At 38.3% G+C, this 19,566-nt stretch overlaps 1 protein-coding gene across 7 annotated transcripts in view; it reads right to left on the minus strand.

Annotated features, from left to right (window-relative positions):
* The window catches only part of LOC130562961 (rho GTPase-activating protein 42), a 104,613-nt gene continuing 85,047 nt past the window's right edge, over nt 1-19,566 (minus strand). For 2 of the 7 annotated variants that reach the window (XM_057348320.1, XM_057348317.1), the window contains 14 exons: nt 19,423-19,501; nt 19,061-19,100; nt 18,702-18,764; nt 18,449-18,523; nt 16,970-17,054; nt 16,795-16,853; nt 16,578-16,683; nt 14,163-14,322; nt 11,818-11,968; nt 9,034-9,429; nt 7,647-7,806; nt 5,080-5,142; nt 4,863-4,942; nt 1-2,177 (listed from right to left, as the gene is read on the minus strand). In XM_057348320.1, coding sequence (XP_057204303.1) covers nt 2,089-2,177; nt 4,863-4,942; nt 5,080-5,142; nt 7,647-7,806; nt 9,034-9,429; nt 11,818-11,968; nt 14,163-14,322; nt 16,578-16,683; nt 16,795-16,853; nt 16,970-17,054; nt 18,449-18,523; nt 18,702-18,764; nt 19,061-19,100; nt 19,423-19,501 — 1,606 coding nt within the window. In that variant the 3' untranslated portion in view covers nt 1-2,088. Of the gene's footprint in view, nt 2,217-4,862; nt 4,943-5,079; nt 5,143-7,646; nt 7,807-9,033; nt 9,430-11,205; nt 11,299-11,817; nt 11,969-14,162; nt 14,323-16,577; nt 16,684-16,794; nt 16,854-16,969; nt 17,055-18,448; nt 18,527-18,701; nt 18,765-19,060; nt 19,101-19,422; nt 19,502-19,566 lie in introns of all 7 variants that reach the window. The other 5 variants (XM_057348319.1, XM_057348316.1, XM_057348314.1 and 2 more) reach the window with 4 other exon arrangements.

Raw genomic sequence — 19,566 nt, forward strand, 5'->3', positions numbered from 1 at the left:
TTTTGTTAACAAATTTATTAACATTCAAAGAAAAAAAAAACATTTAAAATGACATGATTTACACTTTATTTATGCATAAGATTCTATCAGATATATTTTGGCTTCAAGATACAATTTCATCTGTGCAGATGACATAAGTGCACTTTGTGTGTACACATGTATTCTTCCATTTGGAAAAGGAGGAAACGTGGATTATTCCACATATTTATGGGACCTCGAACAAACAGTAAAAACGTACCATACTGGTGAGTGAACTGAACCAAAACTGAATGATAAGGATTGAAAAAAATTCAGGGATAATCCACAACTAGCCGTGCATTGAAAGGTTTTAATGCACACCTTCCGTCCAATCAGAATCGAGTATTCAGACAGACCATGGTATAATGTATAATTCATTCATAACAACACACTTGTTTCTTTAGCATTAGAAAAAAAATCTTGTTTTATTTGACATTCTGCCCTGACCTGAATGTACTGCACATACTAAGACTATTGTTACAAAATGCTCGAAACCAGCGAATCCCAAACTTTTAGACTGTGCACCTCTTTCTTAGTTATTACAACTGCCAAGCACAACCTCTCTCCTAAAGCATATTTATAAATAAAGTATAGCCTACGTTCAAAAAACTTTTTTTTACTTTACTAAACTGTATGTATCCAGAGGTGGACAGTAGTATTTTTTACTAAACTCAAATACATTTGTAAGACTTGCTCAAGTATTTTTATTCAAAACTGTTACTTAAGTAAGTGTAAGAAAATACTCGATTTTTAAAAGTTAAACTACGGTTGCTGACACAGGACTAAGATGTCATCACATCTCGCTTCTTTGCCGAAGGAGATAACGTATTTACGAAATGCGCTCTGTGGAGCAGTTTGTCCATTTAGGGCTACTGTAGAAACAACATGATGAATTCCATGTAAGTGGACCTGCTGTGTATGTAGATAGAAATAGCTCATTCTAAGGTCATAAAAACATAATGCTTCATTATGTAATGTCTGTAGACACGTCTGTCGGTATATCCTCCACAAAATTACACACTGGACCTTTAACATATTGATTCGGTTATAAATGTTCTGTTGGTTGAATTTTGTTTAAAGAAACTGAAACAGGAATTTACTTTGTTTACATCATCCGAAGAGGCTCATAATGTAAAAAAGTAAACATTTTCAAAGATAAAGTACAGATACTTGAAAAAGTACTTGTCTTAGTACTGTTCACCTCTGTATGTATGAAAACAAAGACTGATTTCACTTGTGAATGATGAGTATTTCAGTGAACTGATGGAGTTTGAATGCTTATATAAATTCTCACCAAATTTTCGAATTTATTTTTTGCAATTGACGTTGTATTGAAAGTGCAATACAATTAAGAATTAGGTATGAAAATATAGATTCATTTCTTAATTGCTATGTCTAAGAGGTGCACACATAACAGTTGCTCTGAACTGATGTTTCATGTTAAAGTGGCTCTTTCATTTGACATCTGTGAGCACTAAACGATAAGAAAGCTGTTTCTTCAACCTGATACATTTCATGACTACAGTATTCCAACAGCAGACAGCAGGCTTTATCTCAGTGTATGTACATCTGTGTATCATTAAACTCAAAGTCTTGGGTTTGACTCCAACCAGCAGCTTCATCTTCCAGTGAAGTTTGAAACATATTTATGGAGAATTACAGCAGTGATTTAGACATTCATGTGCTGCATCATACAGTTCTCCTTATTTCCAATGCTATTGTGTGATGGCGTACGATCTACACTGTAAAACAAAAAGTAATTTTACGGAATTTTTCTGTTGTTGTTGTTTTTTTTTTTTTTACAGATTTTCCACATATAATGTAAAATTACAGAAAAATACCACACATTTACAAGAAAAAATGGGAAAACATGTCATTTCACAGGGAACAAAATTATTATACGTATTTTTTTCAAAGCGCCCCAGCTGCAAGAATAATTTTTTTTACTGGATTTTTTACAGTGTTGATTGATCCCCCAATGTTTGAAATATTCCAAAAGCAGTTGTTCTGAAATTGATGTTGCCATGGATACCATGACCTTCTTGGTCTCACCCAGATGGGCGCCAGCTTTCAAAAGAAGACCACGTAGTTTTCTGGAACGAGTCCTGTTTTTCCCTCAAACGTCGCTTGGAGCCAGCCCGGTTCCACTGAGGAATACACTACGTACACGCAACAAACACAAGACGTGAGGATAAAAACTGTGGAGAAATTTATTAAAAATCACATTACAATTCTTCACAAAGGTTAGGAATATCATACCCCAAATCCTATAGGAAAATAAAAACAATGCTTTTCTCAGCATCCGATGTGTTCCGAAACACCATTATCCACCATGTTCAAAACAATAGCAAACTAAGGAAGGTCACTGTGTTCTGATAAATTACCCCCATAAAGCTTTTAAAAGGACCTCACAAGTGACTCATCCTTTAATGACTCAAGTCAACATTTTACACAGAGCGTCTGTTCAGACTGTAAGGCATTAGGCAGAAAAAAATGCAAGAGTTTCTACAGTTTTTAAGCTTGACTCTCTTTGAGGCAGTTTATGTTGCGGTAACTGTTTGCTGAACGTAAGAGGAGTGAAGATGTTGCCTTCATGAGGTTACTGTGACCTGTGTGATTACCCTGGTGCCCGGCCAGGTTTATTCCTGATGGAAAATACAACAGGCAATAAAACAGGCCTGACATGTACCAGGAATAACCGCAGATGTTCTGCAGAGCAGAACGGCACTTCTATCAATCTGAACCTGTTGATATGCAGCAAAATAATAATAACGTAATAATTAATTCTTCTTATTACTTATCATTTAATCTTCTAATTTATTCTTCTGCTGACCTATCAACATATTATGAAATAATTCTAAACGGCATTCATATTTATTCTGTTTAACTGGAGAGTCGTTTTTTTTTGTTGACATTGTATAAATAAATGCAATACCAAAATACATTATGGTAAGATATCAAATCCATTGTTATTGCTAGTATGCAGTATTTTCTGACCATATGCCTGTATTATTTGAGATTCCTCTTGCCTGTAATACAGTAATACAACCTTGTACTGCCGTTTGGCCCTGTCGCATCATTAACCCTTCCACTGCTGTTCAGTTTATATCAGTTAACAGTCAGATTTGTGCTGTACCGGAGTGTTTATGTAATGACTCGGAGGAGCTTAGCGCGTGGTTGCAGTCTACCTGTCAAACTGTTATGGTTACTGTGGCACCATTGAAAATCAGGCAACCTAAAACTAAAAACGAACCATGGCTGAATGACACGGTTCGTGTTGCAGGCAGGAGTGCTGTAAAGCTGAGCGCAAATGGAAGAAGGACAGATTGCATGTGTCACTTCAAATGTTAAAGTCCCAGTGAAATTAAAAATGACAATTCTTATTTTTTCCTGAAATATTGCAGCGTTTATAGCAAATAGCTTACCAATGTGGGTCATTATCTTTTTAAATTCATGTACCTTCATAATCTTCATTAAAATCTGAAAATTCACTTCCGTCCTGTAGTGACTATCCATCTCAAATGACGCAAGTTAGATGGCTTGGGCGGAGCATCCATTAACTCCTCCCCTTCAACTGTCAATCTGCTGCCAGTTACTTTTCAAAGTGCAACAGGTGTTTTTATATATCCAATCAATTCACAGTGAAAGACGCAAGCCAAGCCCACTAATTTATGACCCTTCAGTCGCTGTTCCTTCCTCTGCTATATTTGGTTTGAGTCTGTGACTTTGTCGGTGCTACAGGAGACTGTGAGCCATTTGAAGCCCTCAAGTTCTACGCTTGATGTTGTCCCTCTTCGACTTGTTAAAGAGGTTTTTCCACTATTGGACCAGCTGTTCTTGCAGTTGTGTGTCCTCAGGTGTGATACCTGACAATTTTAAACATGCAGTAGTACAACCTCCAATTAAAAAAATTGATCTGGATCCTGTAATTCTGGCAAATTTTAGGCCTATTTCTAAACTGCATTTTCTTTCAAAAATTCTCAAAAATATAGTCTGTAGTCAATTAATCACAATCTTCTCTAAGTTTTCCAGTCCAGGTTTAAATCTCTACACAACACTGAATCTGCTCTTATAAACATTTTTAATTATATATTCTTATCTCTGACTCTGGTGACTGTGTTGTCCTTGTGCTTCTTGATCTGCTGCGTTTGATACGGTGGACCATGAAATCCTGATTTCTCGTTTGGAGCAGTGGGTGGGCATTAAGGGCATAGCGCTCAAATGGCAGATGAGACTTTTTGTGTTAGCTATGGCGACTCTGTGTCTAACTTTTAACCATCACTAACTTAGGGGTCAAACTGACTCTAACCTTAAGTTTGACAGCCAGATCGAGGCAGTCGTTAAATCAAGCTTTTTCCAACTTTGGCAAGCTGGCTATGATAAAGCCAGTTCTTTCGAGGCAGTATTTGAGACAGTTATCCACGCCTTTGTTACCACTTGGCTGGATAACTGTAATGCGTTGTATGCGGGGGAGTTGCCCCCATCTATTAGACAGGCTTCTTCACTTTCTTCATTCAAATCACTTTTGAAAACTCATCTTTTCTTCTTGGCTTTTAAAACCTGATGTTAACATTTTGATTGTTTTAGTGTATGTGATGTATTTATATCTCATGTTTGAATACGTTTTTATTTATTTATTTTTATGTAGAGCACTTTGGTCCACTTTGGTGGTTGTAAAGTGCTTTATAAATATAGTTTGCTTGCTTGCTAATCATTAATTGGCCTAATCTGCTTTTAGTCCAGTATGTTACAGATAAGTGTCTTGTGTATTCTGTGCATTTCAAAAGTAAGTCCTGACCCACAGAAAGCCCCTGTTGTAGATCATTGGGTAAATGTTGACTCACCATTAGAGAAGTGCGCCCCCTTGGGGAAACTCAGCTCATTGCTGTGCTCTGCTTCACAGGAATATATCGCTTTGGCATCTCTGTAAAGTAAATAAATAAAGACATATTTCTGTTACATTTATTAAAACAAGTTTTACTTAAAGACATTTTGACAAAGCAGCATTCTGTTACTATGACTGATGGTTTTATGGGCAATGTAGCATATGAAGTACTTTACCTTCCCATAGGAGGGGTTTTTAAAGCTGATGGGTTCTCGAAAAGCAATGCTCTGGCAGCCACCCTGGAAGACACAAGCACACAAGATAAAAACATCTCAAAATGTCTGCCAAGATGCCATGGTTTGACGTCACAAGGACTGTTTTAAGCTGTTTTTGGCGAGTTTATATTGGTTTATATGATGGGCTTTTGCCTCGATTTGAGTAAATCGGATATTTTTCACCCAGTTACATTAAAGTCCCAGTGAAATTAAAAATTACAATTCTTATTTTTTCATGAAATATTGAAGTGTTTATAATGAATAGTTAATCAATGCGAGTCATTTTCTTTTTAAAATTAATAATCTTCAGTTAAAATCTGAAAATGCACCTCCGCCCTGAAATGACTATCCATCTCAAATGACATAAATTAAACGGCGCATCAGTTAACTCCTCCTCTTCAACTGACAGCTGTTTTTATACATCCAATCAATTTGCAGTAAAAACGCAAGCCACGTCCACTCATTTTCTCCTTTGAAATTCCTTTTCACTCGGAAATGCGTCAGAATACGGAAGTAAAAATGATAGCAACTTCCGGTTAACGGGGACTTTAACTATTCAATGCTCAATTTTGCCACTTTTTAACACATAGGACATAAACAGGTCCCACCATTATAAAAGGTAATAACACAAGATTGTAAGTATAACAGCAACTCAACTGAAGTAAAAAATCTATGGTTATAATTAAGTTCACAGAATATAAAATGTAAGAATCTCCTGGATACTGTTTACATATTAACATATTTGTGATATTTACCCTCAAAATAACAATGTGTTCTTAATACTTGAAGCGCTGCAGTTTACAGAGGCATAAAGGAGAATTTGAATCAACTTCACTTCAGTGAGATGTGATGGTTCTTTTTCTTCTCTGTCACAACAAGTCAAACAGTATATCTTTCCCAGGAGAGAGGCTTCAAAAAACAAACGCTGGGTCACATCAACCCCTTCATTGTAATTACAGCTCGCTTCAACAAAGGAAATAACATCAATCTCCTTCAGAGTCAGAACATACAGTACACAATAAAATACTGCACAATCTTATGTGGCGAGTCGGCCCTTTCCCAATCAGCATCGCCATGGAGACGAAGGCAATTATTACGGACAACTGCCAGTCGTCAGCACCTGCGGTGAGCTACGACTCCATACTAACCTGTATGCTGATCCTGTTGCTTTCTCTCTTCTTTTCAAAGATACGAGCGCCTGACGACCGGCAGAAATACCCAATACGGACGGAAAACCCTCACCACGAGCACAGAGCACCCGGAAGCACATGCCCGAGCTGGATTCCCCCACGTGGAAATTAATTTATGCTTGTTTGCTTCACAAGACTGTGTGTTTAAATAAACCACCCTCCGGGGCCTTACACCTGCAAGTGACTTTGTTTCGTGTTTTGCTCGCCACACATACCTCCTATGGGTTCAAATATGTCCTATGCAAATAACATTAAGCAGTAAGATACATAAGATTGTGTGTAACCAGGGTAAAGAGAAGTATTACTGTGACGCACAGATTTGAGAGGTTTATTGCTTTTTAAAGAACATCAATCATGTCAAAATAAACATTTCTTAAAGAGGCAGCAGCAATCAATCAATCAATCAATCAATCAATCAATCAATCAATCAATCAATAGCTAAACAAATAAAAAGTAAATAACTAAATAAGTAAAATAAGAATAATACAATTCTAACGTTTATAAAAACTATAGACGTTTCTATAGTTTTATTGGTTGCATGCACCTGGCCCAAAGTTAACTTCTGGTCTGTGTTTGTTTATTGGTCTGGATAGTGGCTAAGAATATAACTTCATATTTTATTTTATTTTATTTTATTTATATTAATATTAATTTATATTGGCATTTTATTGTATATTAATTGTACAGGTCGTGTAACTGTCGCATTTAAGTTTAGCCAAGAAACGTTTTTTACTGGTAACCTAAAATAATACTGGCTAGCTAATGTTATTTACTTGTCATTACTTTAGCTTGTTTTCAGAAATAATCTGCATGGACTCTTTGCAGATGTGTACCAGAATTTAAGTTTGGGTTCCAGTAACGCAAGTTTATGCTATGAAATGGTCTATTTAATATAACTTGTTCAAGTTAATAACTTACATTACATATTTGGGAAAAATAATTAAAAACTATTTTTAAGTTCTCTGATATACCTTTACATTATTTTATTAAAAAAAAACGTTTTATTGTGTATTAAAACAGGCCTGTAAAGATTTTTAATGGTGAAAAACTATTAGATATTTTAACCTTAGATTAAGTTTTTTAATATTTCAATTAATTATTATATAAAAAGTGCATATTTATAGATAGTTTATATTATATATATTTTTTGAAAAAACTTAATCTTCAACTTAGTATTTTATGAGTTAATAAGTACAACCACCTCTATCATCATATCTCTACACTGCACACATGATACACAAAAAGACTAGAATGTTTCCATTATAATCAACAAATCTCACAGGGTAGACAATGTCCAAAAAGGAGTGCTGTGAAAATACTGACGAAGGTTTGACTTACACAGATCCTGGTCTTTGATAGCCATTGCTGGAGTTGTTGTTGTCCTGTTTTTGACGCAGGACCATTTTAGGAGGCAGATCGTGGCAGTTAATGCCTCTGGTGACATCTTTATGCTCCATGCATGCTAGACTCGGTACAGACCCCACACAGCTCCTACGACCTGCAGAGAAACCAAAACACAACAACACATTATTAGCTATTGGTTGCTGAGTCAAAAAAAAACATCAGCATTCACAAACTATTTGACTTCAATAATGTGACGTACAACAAAGTGATAAAGGTGGCTCAAGCTTCCGAATTCGTTCGCTCTAAGTTAACGGACGCTTGAAATGAGATGCGCAAGAAAGTATTCCTATATCAACAGCATTTTATAGGTGATAACATGACTAATGTTGAAATTAAACATTTGAACAATGTCCTGTGGGGTGGTAACCGTGGTATAAGCGGAATAATTGACTCCAGTCCATTAAATTATTCCAAAGTTAATGCACACCCGAGGTGTAACAGCCACGACGCAACCACCTCGGGGTGTGCAATAACTTTCGAATAATTTAACGGACCAGAGTCAATTATTCCTTACATAATGGAGCCTGAGCTGAACTGCCCTTCTGAAACTCCACCAGCAAACACTAAGGACACTTTTGCTAAAAGTTTGTTTAAAGGTTTTCAGTTTTTTTTAAATATTGTTGTAAATGTTGTTATATTAACATTAACTGAAGGACTCCGTAAACATTCTGTAAAATAAAACAGTAAAATTCCACTTCATTACATTTACAGCGTATTTGTCTTTTGGTTATCATTGAGCAACAGCCCGCATAAACAAAGTGACGTCACAAAACAAGCAAGCTGTTTCAGAGGCGGATCAATTTGTTAAATTTCGAAGAATGAATGTGAAGACGTCCGTTTTCTCATTCTAGTTTAAATAAAATACTAGCGATGTCTATTCATTTCATTGAAATTTTTGAGAAAAAAAGAGACTCAAAATTTTGTGTAAAGGGATCATATCGCTGCTGTCCTTCTCAAACCTTGTATCTCCATATTTCGTAGTCACCCTTTATGTTTGTCACTGGGATTTGAAAATGTATTACCAAAATATATATATTAAAAAGTGCTTAATTATTTAAAAGTACTGTTTTCTTTATTTCTTGAAAAACAGTGAATTTGGTCATGCGAGGTTTAGGAGAAACAGCAATGATATACAACATATGTATATGTATTGGGAAAATTACATGGTCATTTTGGATAAATATATCTACCAAATATCAAACATTACAACAATCTTTACATTATTACTATCAGTACATGCATTCCATGAGGAATTAAACTCATGAGGAATTACGCCCATGACCTTAACGTTGCCAGCGAGATGCTACAGCCTACTTCTTACCTTCAGTGGTGTATAAGGACCTCAGAGAGGGAGCACTTGAGCGGTTTAGCATTGCTGATCTCAGTCTTATTTCTGAGTGAGGAGCTTTCTTGGGTGCCGGTGAAGATCTGGCGGCTGCTGGGACTGAGCTAACACTTCGGGAATCTTCAGAGTCTCCGTCCGCTCGCCCCGTGTCCTCTCTGCAGCTGGGCTCTGGACTGCTGGTGCAGGTGGGACCCTGCAGCTCACTGGATGAGAGAGAGGAAGGGCTCTGCCGCAGACCGGGGAAGGGAGGTTTGTCTTTGGGCATCGGTGCAGCGTGGGTCTTGGAGGAGCTGTTCTGTTCTGAAGAGTGTGAGGAGAGAGAGTCCATGCTTCCCATCGGTGTGCTGCCTGAACTACTGCTGAATGTGTCACCTGTAGAGCCAAACAGATGCATGTAACACACAAACAAATCTATATGATATTACACATCCAAATAGTGTATTTGTAGCACGATTACTGGGTCACCAAAAAAGCAACAGACAAATCAATAATAAATTATATTTTTTAAGATGAAATATAAATACTAACAAAGGTGCAGTCAATTTTTGGGTAAAAAACAAAATCAGTTATTGAGTGTAACAGTGGTAAATGCCACAGACCAAAGATGAGATGCTTCTAAACAATAGTCCTTTTAATAATAAATCCAAATACAAGGAGTAAACGAAAAAGATCAATAACCATAGCATAAAAACAAGTTACATTTTAGACAAGACAATGACAGTGGAACCAGAGTGAGTTTATAAAGTGTCTGGGGGATGAGGGAGATGGCGGGTAGGTGGGGATGATGGCTGATACGGGACAGGGGAGGGAGTGCAGAGGATCATGGGCAATGTAGTCCTTGAGTCACGGAGGGAGAAAGACACGGAGGGAACAGACAGGGCCGTGACAGTACTCCCCCCTCCCAGAAGGCACGTCCTCATGCCAATAACAACTAGGGAGTGGTTTGGGCATCCTGGAGGCTAGTGCAAGGGACACGGGACAGGACAGGAAGCCTCCAGGATGGTTCTCCCAGCACAGGGAATCAGGGGGAACACGCAAGATCAGGTGGTTCAGGGGCGACCACTGTGGTCGTGACAGAGGGACCAGGAGAGCTGGAGCTGATGGCCTCCGTGGCCATGTTGGTGGAGCAGGAGAGTTGGAGCTGACGACCTCCGTGGCCGTGTCAGAGGGATAAGGAAAGCTGGAGCTGACGGCCTCCATGGCCGTGTCGGTGAAGACGGGTGAGCCAGAGAAGACGGCCACCTTGGCCGTGACGGTGTAGCCGGGGGAGCAGAAGATGGTGGCTGCCGTAATCGTTGTGAAGATGTTGCCTAATGGAACCATGATCACGGCATATGGGACATCTTTTCGGCCACCGATCTCCTTAGCCATATGGTGGGATACCCAGATGTCAGACAGCTCCAGGAACACTGGAGAGGGGTCGAGGTTGAGCTCTGGAGATGGTTCGGGGGACATTAAAAAGGGCTCGAGGAGGCACACTGGCACGGGCTCGAGGAGGCACACTGGCAAGGGCTCGAGGAGTCACATTGGCGAGGGCTCGAGGAACACTGGGGAGGGATGGGGCGGAGCTCTGGAGACGACTCGGGGAATAACTCTCTGAGGGATATTGAGGAAGGCTCTGGGTCTGTGGCAGTCTCTGCAGCTAACAGAGGATCAAACTCCCCGAGCAATTGCTCCACCAGGGGGAGCTTGGGAGTGGAAAGGCTGAGGAACTCGTGAGCGGCGAAGCCGTGGGGTCCATGAGAGCAGTTGCATGCAGTCTCGGGAGACTGAGTGCAGGCTTGGGTGAACAGCGCCATCCTGGCTCGGGAGAAAGCCACTGAGTGCAGGCTTGGGTGAGCTGTGGCATGCACGCCGTTTCTGAGTATGGTGGCGGCGTGGCTTAGTGGAGGATCCGATGGGCACGTGAGTAATGAAGCCATTGTGATCAGATGACGATCAGTCTCATCCGGAATGGCCTCATCCACATAAAAACGAGAGCCATTCATTTCCAGGATGAGACTTATAAACTCGCCCACGGGTCTGTCCCGGAACTCCGGGGACAGACACCGATGGGAGTCATCATCTAATCCCATCAGAAAGCACGTATTTAGTGAGCGGTTATCCCAACACACCCGATGGAAAACTTCCAAAAAGTCCTTGACGTACCTCTCCAGAGGACGGCTGTCTTGGCTGAGCTGGAACTGGAGGAAGACCTCTCGAGAGGTGTAGAAATAATCCATATACATGGGGTCTTGTCTTCTGTAACGGAATGCCACAGACCACAGATGAGATGCTTCCAAACAATAGTCCTTTTAATAATAAATCCAAATACAAGGAATAAACGAGGAACAACAGATCAATAACCATAGCATACACACAAATTACATTTTAGACACGACAATGACAGTGGAACCAGAGTGAGTTTATAAAGTGTCCGGTTGATGAGGGAGATAGCTGGCAGGTGAGGATGATGGCTGATACGGGACAGATGAGGGAGTGCAGAGGATCATGGGGAATGTAGTCCTTGGGTCACGGAGGGAGAAAGACATGGGGAAACAGACAGGGCCTTGACACTGAGCCATTACATAAAACATTCAAAACAGTCTTATAACGTTTGTGATAAAAACTCAAAATGTTTGTTGAATTTTTTTGGATCACTGTGAAACCCCTGTTGGTGTTTGTTGGTTAAATGTGAATAAGCCTAGACGCACAGTCCCCAGAGGATACACTTGAAGAGTGATTGTAAGAATTGAGGATTATTGGTAGTGTGAGACTCACTGTCCGCATCTGCCAGGCACAGTGAGGGCGTGTAGAGGCTCTTGGGTTTGCGCTGTCCAGTCGTGAGGCAGATGGCCTTGGTCCTGCGTGACCCGGCCTGAGACTGAGGCTGGGGCAGCGGGATGTTTTGATCGGGAGCCTGGTGAAATATCTGTGAGGATAAACTGAAAGTCAGCCTATATACTGTATACTGTATTAAATAAAAATCTGACAATCAAATAAAAAAAAATTTGACGTGCCTAAAATGCATTTGTTTAAAGCACAAAAAAAGCCCTATTGTTGCTACAATTCACAATACAATACACAACACAACAGCAAAGTGCCATTTGTAAAGGTAGCACAAGAATGCTTTTAAGCACAAAATGCACAAAAATAAAATATTTTTTTCGGTAGTATTTAGACATCTTCTATGTATTATTTGTTTGTTATTTATTTTCACTGTAGATACTGGTTGCATTCTGATTATAATCTAAAGACATTAACAATAGCACTTTAATAATACCTTTTGTTCCTATCCTATCAATTCTATAAGATATCTTGTACATTTTGTCTTTTGCTATTGTGATTGCTTCTATTTTTCCTGAGTTTGTGTGTTTGTTCCTCAAGTCACTTTGGATAAAAGCGTCTGCTAAATGACTAAATGTAGATGTGTCTCAAAAAGATTTGCAGCTATGACAGCTTAGCGACAGCAGAGCCGATTCTTCATAATATGCAAACTACTCAAGTTGCGTAGGGCCCCTGCACCACCAGGGGGCCTCCTTGAGTAGCGAATCAAAAACACTATAATGTAAATAAGACGCGGATTCAACTTTCTGCCTTCGGAGTGTTCTGTTACAAACTTTACAGGAATCATTTGAAATTTCCTAATTTTTAATACTTAATTTATTTAATTACTGTGACATACTCGGACATCATGCAGTGCGCGCAGGTGATGACATTGTAACGGCCACTTAGAGAGGAAACTGCGCATGCGCATGCGCGTGGCGGAACCGCTCTGCCGACTTCTGTAATTTTTCTTTTCTTTTTTTGCTTTTTACCAATGTGGGGATGTCTTATGTTTTGTCGCTCAGCCCGAATGTATGCTGACGAGATGACGACGTGAGAACTTATTAAACCCGTAGAAAGTAAATCAGCCTTGTTTCTCGTTCATTATTTTCCCTGGCAACGTTAATGTAGCAAGGAAGGTGGGACGAGAGCCGTGGGGCAGGAAGGCGGGGCCGGTGGCGTGAGTGATAATGAGTATCAGCTGTACGCGCACCGGTCCCGCATGCCTCACGGGGAGCTAGGGAGCATAAGAGGACGAGCGACGGGACTGTCGACGAGAGATGACCGGGCCCGGAAATGTTAAGTTTTATTTATGTTTGTGTGGCCGGCAGTCGACCGTGAGGTGGCTGCCGGCCTTTTACTTCCGTGTTATTGTTTGTTTATTTTTGATTAAAGTTTATTGTTTAAATGTTCGCCGGTTCCTGCCTCCTTCCTTCCCTACATTGAACTTTGTTACAGTTAACTTTTCTTCTCTCGTTGCACAAGGCACCCTTACGTTGCGTTACAACATGCGCATAATGTGATGATGCGTCTTACATGTCTTCAAAATGAAGCTATCCGTATGTAGCAGAAAAAACGGCAACAACATGAAGCAAAATAACAAGAACTAGAAGGCATGTGTTTGTGTTCTATTTTAAAGTCTTATTTAGTTTTGTCAATTTATGCAAGTACATATTTACAAAACAGTTGGTTTGACTGTGGATGTTCGATAGTCGTGAACCAGCTGTACAATGTTCATGTAAGTCTCAGCTATAATGCACACCACTGTATTTCGTTTGCCCATGATAATATGTCATTTTTGCGTCATCACATTTCGAGAATAATTTATATGTTTTGTTTTCGAATGCTTAGCTTTCTTGAGTAAACTATATTTTATGTTTTATTTTTGTTAATCACTCATTTGATTAGTAAAAAGCTAGATGGTTCCAGAGCCATGCATTACTTTAGGTAAAGGATTATTTACATGTGAATCAAAATGTGAATTTAATTTATACTTAATTGTTCTTACTGTCAGTTAAAGGTTTTTTGTCTTTCAGTTTTAATTTGTTTAAGTGTGTTAATTGATTTATCATGTTATATCTTATAGTTTACAGTTATGCTCATCTAATTTGTACTATTACGACAAGGGCCCCTCACAAAGGTTTGCATAGGGCCCCCAGAAGTCTAGGATCGGCACTGACCGACAGTATAAACTTTAATGCTCCTGTGCTAAAATGAGTCTAAACATTTCTTTAGTTCTGTCTAAAAGAGTCATGTTTTCATATGTTTTTAAAACTTTGTGTTGTCCAGGAGTAACTTGCCTTTTCAAAATTTTCTATTAGAATTTCGACCACAATGTTTTGGAATTTGATGTTCATCATAGCAGCAACAGTTTCCTCCTGCGAGCGCATCAGTGTGGGGCCGAAGATCACACCCAGATTAGACACAGTCATCATATTACTGTCACTGTGAGTGGACACACTGAAGAGCAAAACACACAGAATATTTTAACACATACATCAGATCATTACATTAATTAAATCACAGTCTAACATTTGAACGTAGATCAGGGGTTCTTAACCTTTTTGACTCCAAGGCCCCCCCATTGTATTCAACAATATTCAAAGACCCCTCCCACTCACAAAAACTCAAAATTTCTACCCAATAAAATATTTTTGAGCTTGACATTCACTTTAAAAACACTTACTCATTATAAAAATGGCAAAATAACAACAAATATCTGTCCCACTTTATTTTAAGGTCAAATTCTTGCTATTAACAAACCATTAACTATGACTTTTGCCTCAATAAACTAAAACTAAAAAATATTCTGGTGCTTATTAACAGTTAGTAAGGTAGTTAGGTTTAGGTATTGGGTAGGATTAGGGATGTAGAATATGATCATGCAGAATATGTGCTTTATAAGCAGTGTTGGGGGTAACGCGTTACAAGTAACGTGTGTTACATAATCAGAATACTTTTTAAAGTAACGAGTAATGTAAGCAGTTACTTTATAAATTTACATATCAATACTCGAGTTACTTTGTTTTTCAAGTAACTTGAGTTACTTTTCAGTCCAATCATTTTTTAAACTGCAGAAGTGAAATTCTGAATTAAAAGTAGTGTAGACATGATCGCTCATGCTTGCGCAGAAACAGTCGCTAGTCAGACATAGGCAGTGTTGCCATGTCTGCAGTGCTGCAGTGTTCCGGCTTCGTTTTTGTTACGCAAATCTGGCAACCCTTGACACAGCGATGGGAGGCGAGAGCTCAGATGCGGAGCTATAGTGTGGCCGCACTCGCCACCATGGACAAAATGCCTGCAAATGCCGGTCATGCTCAATAGACAACTTTCAGATCGTGAAATTAGCGCGAGTCACGAGTCGCAACAGCAATCAATTGTCCTGCAAATGCTGATCATGTTTGGAAGATAACTTTCAGATCGCGAAATTAGCGCAAGTCATGACATGCAACAGCAATCAATGGTCTCATGCCTCGTATAACACTATCAGGTTGTTTTGGCTCAACAAAGTGCTCAGCAATGCAAAGAGGATCTGTCATATCGCTTATAATACTTTTTAAATCTAAAAAAAAAACCACCCATATTTGCCCGCCAAAAATCCTCCTTTTCCCACACAGTGTTATACGACTGGAAACGACTCTGCCGTCCCAAAAGCTCACCGGCGCCATCTTGTGCAACTAGCCGCGCTGTCAAAACACAATAAATATGGAGAGTGACACCGAAGTTAACAGTGTCAACAGTAGGCAGAGCTCTGATGAGGTGGAGGACTACTGGTCAGAAAATATTTGAAATGTGTTTTTTAAAGAAAATAAAGGTGTGTTATAGACTATATAGGATTGTTAAATGCATCACAGTGTTATTATGCATTATGCAACACTAAGAACTGCAAACACTATAGAACAGCAAAGTCTGGAAAAGCATGAGCATCAAGTAGGTGAGAAAAAGTAATGCAAAAGTAACGCAAAAAGTACTTTCAGTTACTTTCCACAAAAAGTACCCAAGTACCGTATTTAGTTACTTGTTTATAGAGTAACTCAATATTGTAACTAGTTACTTTTAAAAGTAACTTTCTCCAACACTGTTTATAAGTACTAACAAACAGCCAATATGCTAATAATATGCATGCTAATAAGCAACTAGTTAACAGTGAGAATTGGTCCCTATAAACTAAAGTAGAGATACCAGTATCGGTATCGGGCCCGATACTAAGCTCATGTACTCGTAAAAATGCACCGATATCAAAGACCGATACCTCATGTGACAACTGCCAGAACTGATTGAAATTTGTTCTGAAATTTGCTTTGAAAATTTGTGAAAAGCACATACAATTATTATTTTTTTCATAATGTGTTTAAGGTGGAGTTGTTTGTATGAAGCTATTCTATTTTTATTAGTCTCACTGTGTTGTGAAAAGGTACAGGCATCTGTATCGGCGAGTACCAGAAAACAGATATCGGTACTCGTACTCGTACTTAAAAAATGGTATCGGTGCATCCCTAGACTAAAGTGTTACCGAAATATCTTGTTTTGCAGGGTTTTTAATGTATTTTAATGCTCTAAAATATTTTAAAATATTAGCCCTTGGACATCAGCTGGGACCCCGTTGAGAACCACTGACTTGGATGGTATGGCTTAAAACATAACAATATTGATAAATGAAGGTTTTCACATTTTTAAAATACCTAAACTGATTGCAAATGAAGTCTAAAACATACTTGAGCAAGTGTTTGATCAACGTCTCCAGCATCTCTTTGTTTTTGTCAGGTAGTTTATGCACCAGCGCGTGAACCACACACACTCTGTAGTTCTGATCATCAGATTCTGTCAAAAACACACCGCCGTCAGTCAAACTGACAAACCATTTATCAATTCAATGAATTAAAGTATTTGGATTACAAATTGAACATGTTATTAAAGCACTTTATAACTTACTGACAGCCATTATAAAGTCTGAGTGGAGCTTGTATGTCATAAGAGGCTCAGACAGACATCTAGTGGACAAAGACAAGAACACATACTTCTCAACAGAAGAAAGCACATTATTATATTCTTCAAGTAATTCCCCCGCAGTGATCGTGTCAGTCTGTAATCTCAGGAACTCGCTAACCTGAGGTAGTTTTTTAGGCCGCTGGTGATGGTCTTGTTGTCCCAGGTTTCTGGATCAAGATCCATATCTGGAGCTGCTTTGGGTGCTATAGGGGAAAGCCGGACACACAGCATTATTCATTATTCAGGATATTAACCAAACTATGTAAATATTTATAACTGTGGATTTTTCTTCAAAGCAAACTGTTGATTTGAAATAAAAAGAATTTATGCACGTTTAGTTCTGTGCACATTGCAGAAAACTGTGATTTAAAGAAAGGCAGCTGGATTGTCTGTGAAGGATTTGATTCTGAATTTAAGATTTATAGATGTACTTTGCTAGATATTTATTGTGACACAACAGTGGAAAATTAATGGCAACCAGATGTCACAAATTCTAAAAAACGTTGCAAAATAAATTAACTTGACAATGTTTGTGAGGGTAGATTGCGTCAGAGGAAATACAAAGTCATTTGTAACCATATTTTTGCTCCCCTGGTCTGAAACAAACAGTTCTCGACTTGTGCTTTCAACTGGTAACACAAAGTCCATGTGTTACACTTCCAGGAAACACAGAATGACAAACTGTCCATCTTAAATGCACCATTATGAATATATTATATAAAGGAAAAAATTAAGAGACCGTTGAAAATTTGTATGCTAAATTAGCATTTCTAGATGTATTGTGGCCATTCCTGTTCAGTGTTTGTTGAATTTCAACAAAATCAAACCTCAGGAGTGACAAAATCATCTAACAGCAATGTGAAGACTGACAGACTGACAACACACATGAAAACTGTGATAAAACCCCAGGTCATCACATAAAAAATATTTTTTGAACTTTTCCTAAATGTGTGTACAAATACTACTGTGTTGCTTAAAAGTGAATATGAACTTGTTTTCATTTTTTTGCAAATAAACGCAAATAAACACAATATTTTTATCTGAAATTTGGGAGAAAAATAGCTAGTAGTTCACAGAATGAAACCTAAACACTATCTATAAATCTATAAATAGTAATTCAGAAGAACTAGAAATATTTTAATTTTATATTATATATATACAGTGTTGTGTAAGTTACTCTGAAAAAGTATTTAATTACTAGTTACTAATTACACATGCAATAGTGTAATTAGATTACTGTACAAATTACTCTCTACAAAAAGTATTTAAATACTTATTACTAATTACTTTCTATATCTTATATCAACCTTGATTAGTTAAGTGAGTCAAGGATAGACATAAAACGACTCTCAATTCATTCAAATAAATCATATAAAACCACATAAAGTACAATTATTAACTGACTTGTATAACAGATGTGAGAAAGACACATTAATGCATGCATTTTAAAGTTAGATTTTGAATTTGAATGTCAATTCCACTATTGTATATTGAATGAACGTGTCTAATGCATAAATGTACTGTAAACGTCAAATTGACCAGATCATTGATTTGGTGATCATATATATTTATATGATGTAAAAGTGAGGTGACTTACAGAAGACAGTGGTCATGAGCTTCTGCACTTTTGAGTTTATTCCACCAACTCTGTACAAACCCATAGTGCTGAGCCCTGCTGAGAGAATAAACCACACACTCATGCACATCACTGCCGTGTTTTACATAATAAAATAAAGTTCTCTTACAAAAATCAATTATAACTATCATACCCGTGTAATAATACAGTATACTGTAGATATTCAGGAACTATATCTTGAGGAAGTCATTCCTCCAGTAAACACACAACTCACCTCTCATCTCTACCAGCTGTATACACTTCCTCACAAAATTAAAGCCAGCTTCATTTAAATATGCTACAAAAAACAAAACAGCATGTTTAATAGATGGATTTATCTGCGCTTGTGTCACACTCAGGGGGACATGGCTTACTCTGCCCTTACTCAATGTATTACTATTAACCTTGTGTAAAGAAATAAGAGAGCAGAGACAGATAAAAGGAAACAGAATACATTATCTGAATGAGGATGTGTTAAACACGGTTAATCTGTGAAGGGCATGTGAGGTCAGAAGTGATGTACGATAAAAATATGTTAAAATGATAAAGATACAGTATTAGCATTGTAGCAGTGTTAAAATCACAAACACTTACTCTCTTCTTTTTTGCTCAGAATAGCAGGAAGATTGTAGATCTAAAAGACACGAAATAATCAGTTGATTTATTTTTTTGTTTTAAATTTGTTGTAATTCAAATCTTGAAACACTGGAAGCATAATATTACAGTAACATTACACCTCAACATTCTGCAGAAACGGATCCTTAGTAAGCTCCACTAATTTAACTGCACACTCTTGTAGAAGAATCTAGGGGGCGCCAAAGCTGACCCAAACAACTCCCAAACACAGTCTACACTTCCAAACTCCACGTTCATCCATCATACGACAGTGTTTTATTTGAAAGCCTGAGGATCTGAGAGTGTTTTGAAGAAATACAGAAGTGAGAAAGATGGCTCACCGGCTCTTTGCCATCCATAGCTTCTAGCCAGAGCCTCCTGTTGGATTCAGACAGCGCCTGCAGCGTAATGATGCCATGTCTGAGGAGAATACAGCACAAACCAGACAGACAACATTAGCACCTCATATTTGCAACTCTAACTAA

This window comes from Triplophysa rosa, linkage group LG12 (assembly GCF_024868665.1).
Source record: "Triplophysa rosa linkage group LG12, Trosa_1v2, whole genome shotgun sequence".
Taxonomy (NCBI): Eukaryota; Metazoa; Chordata; class Actinopteri; order Cypriniformes; family Nemacheilidae; genus Triplophysa; species Triplophysa rosa.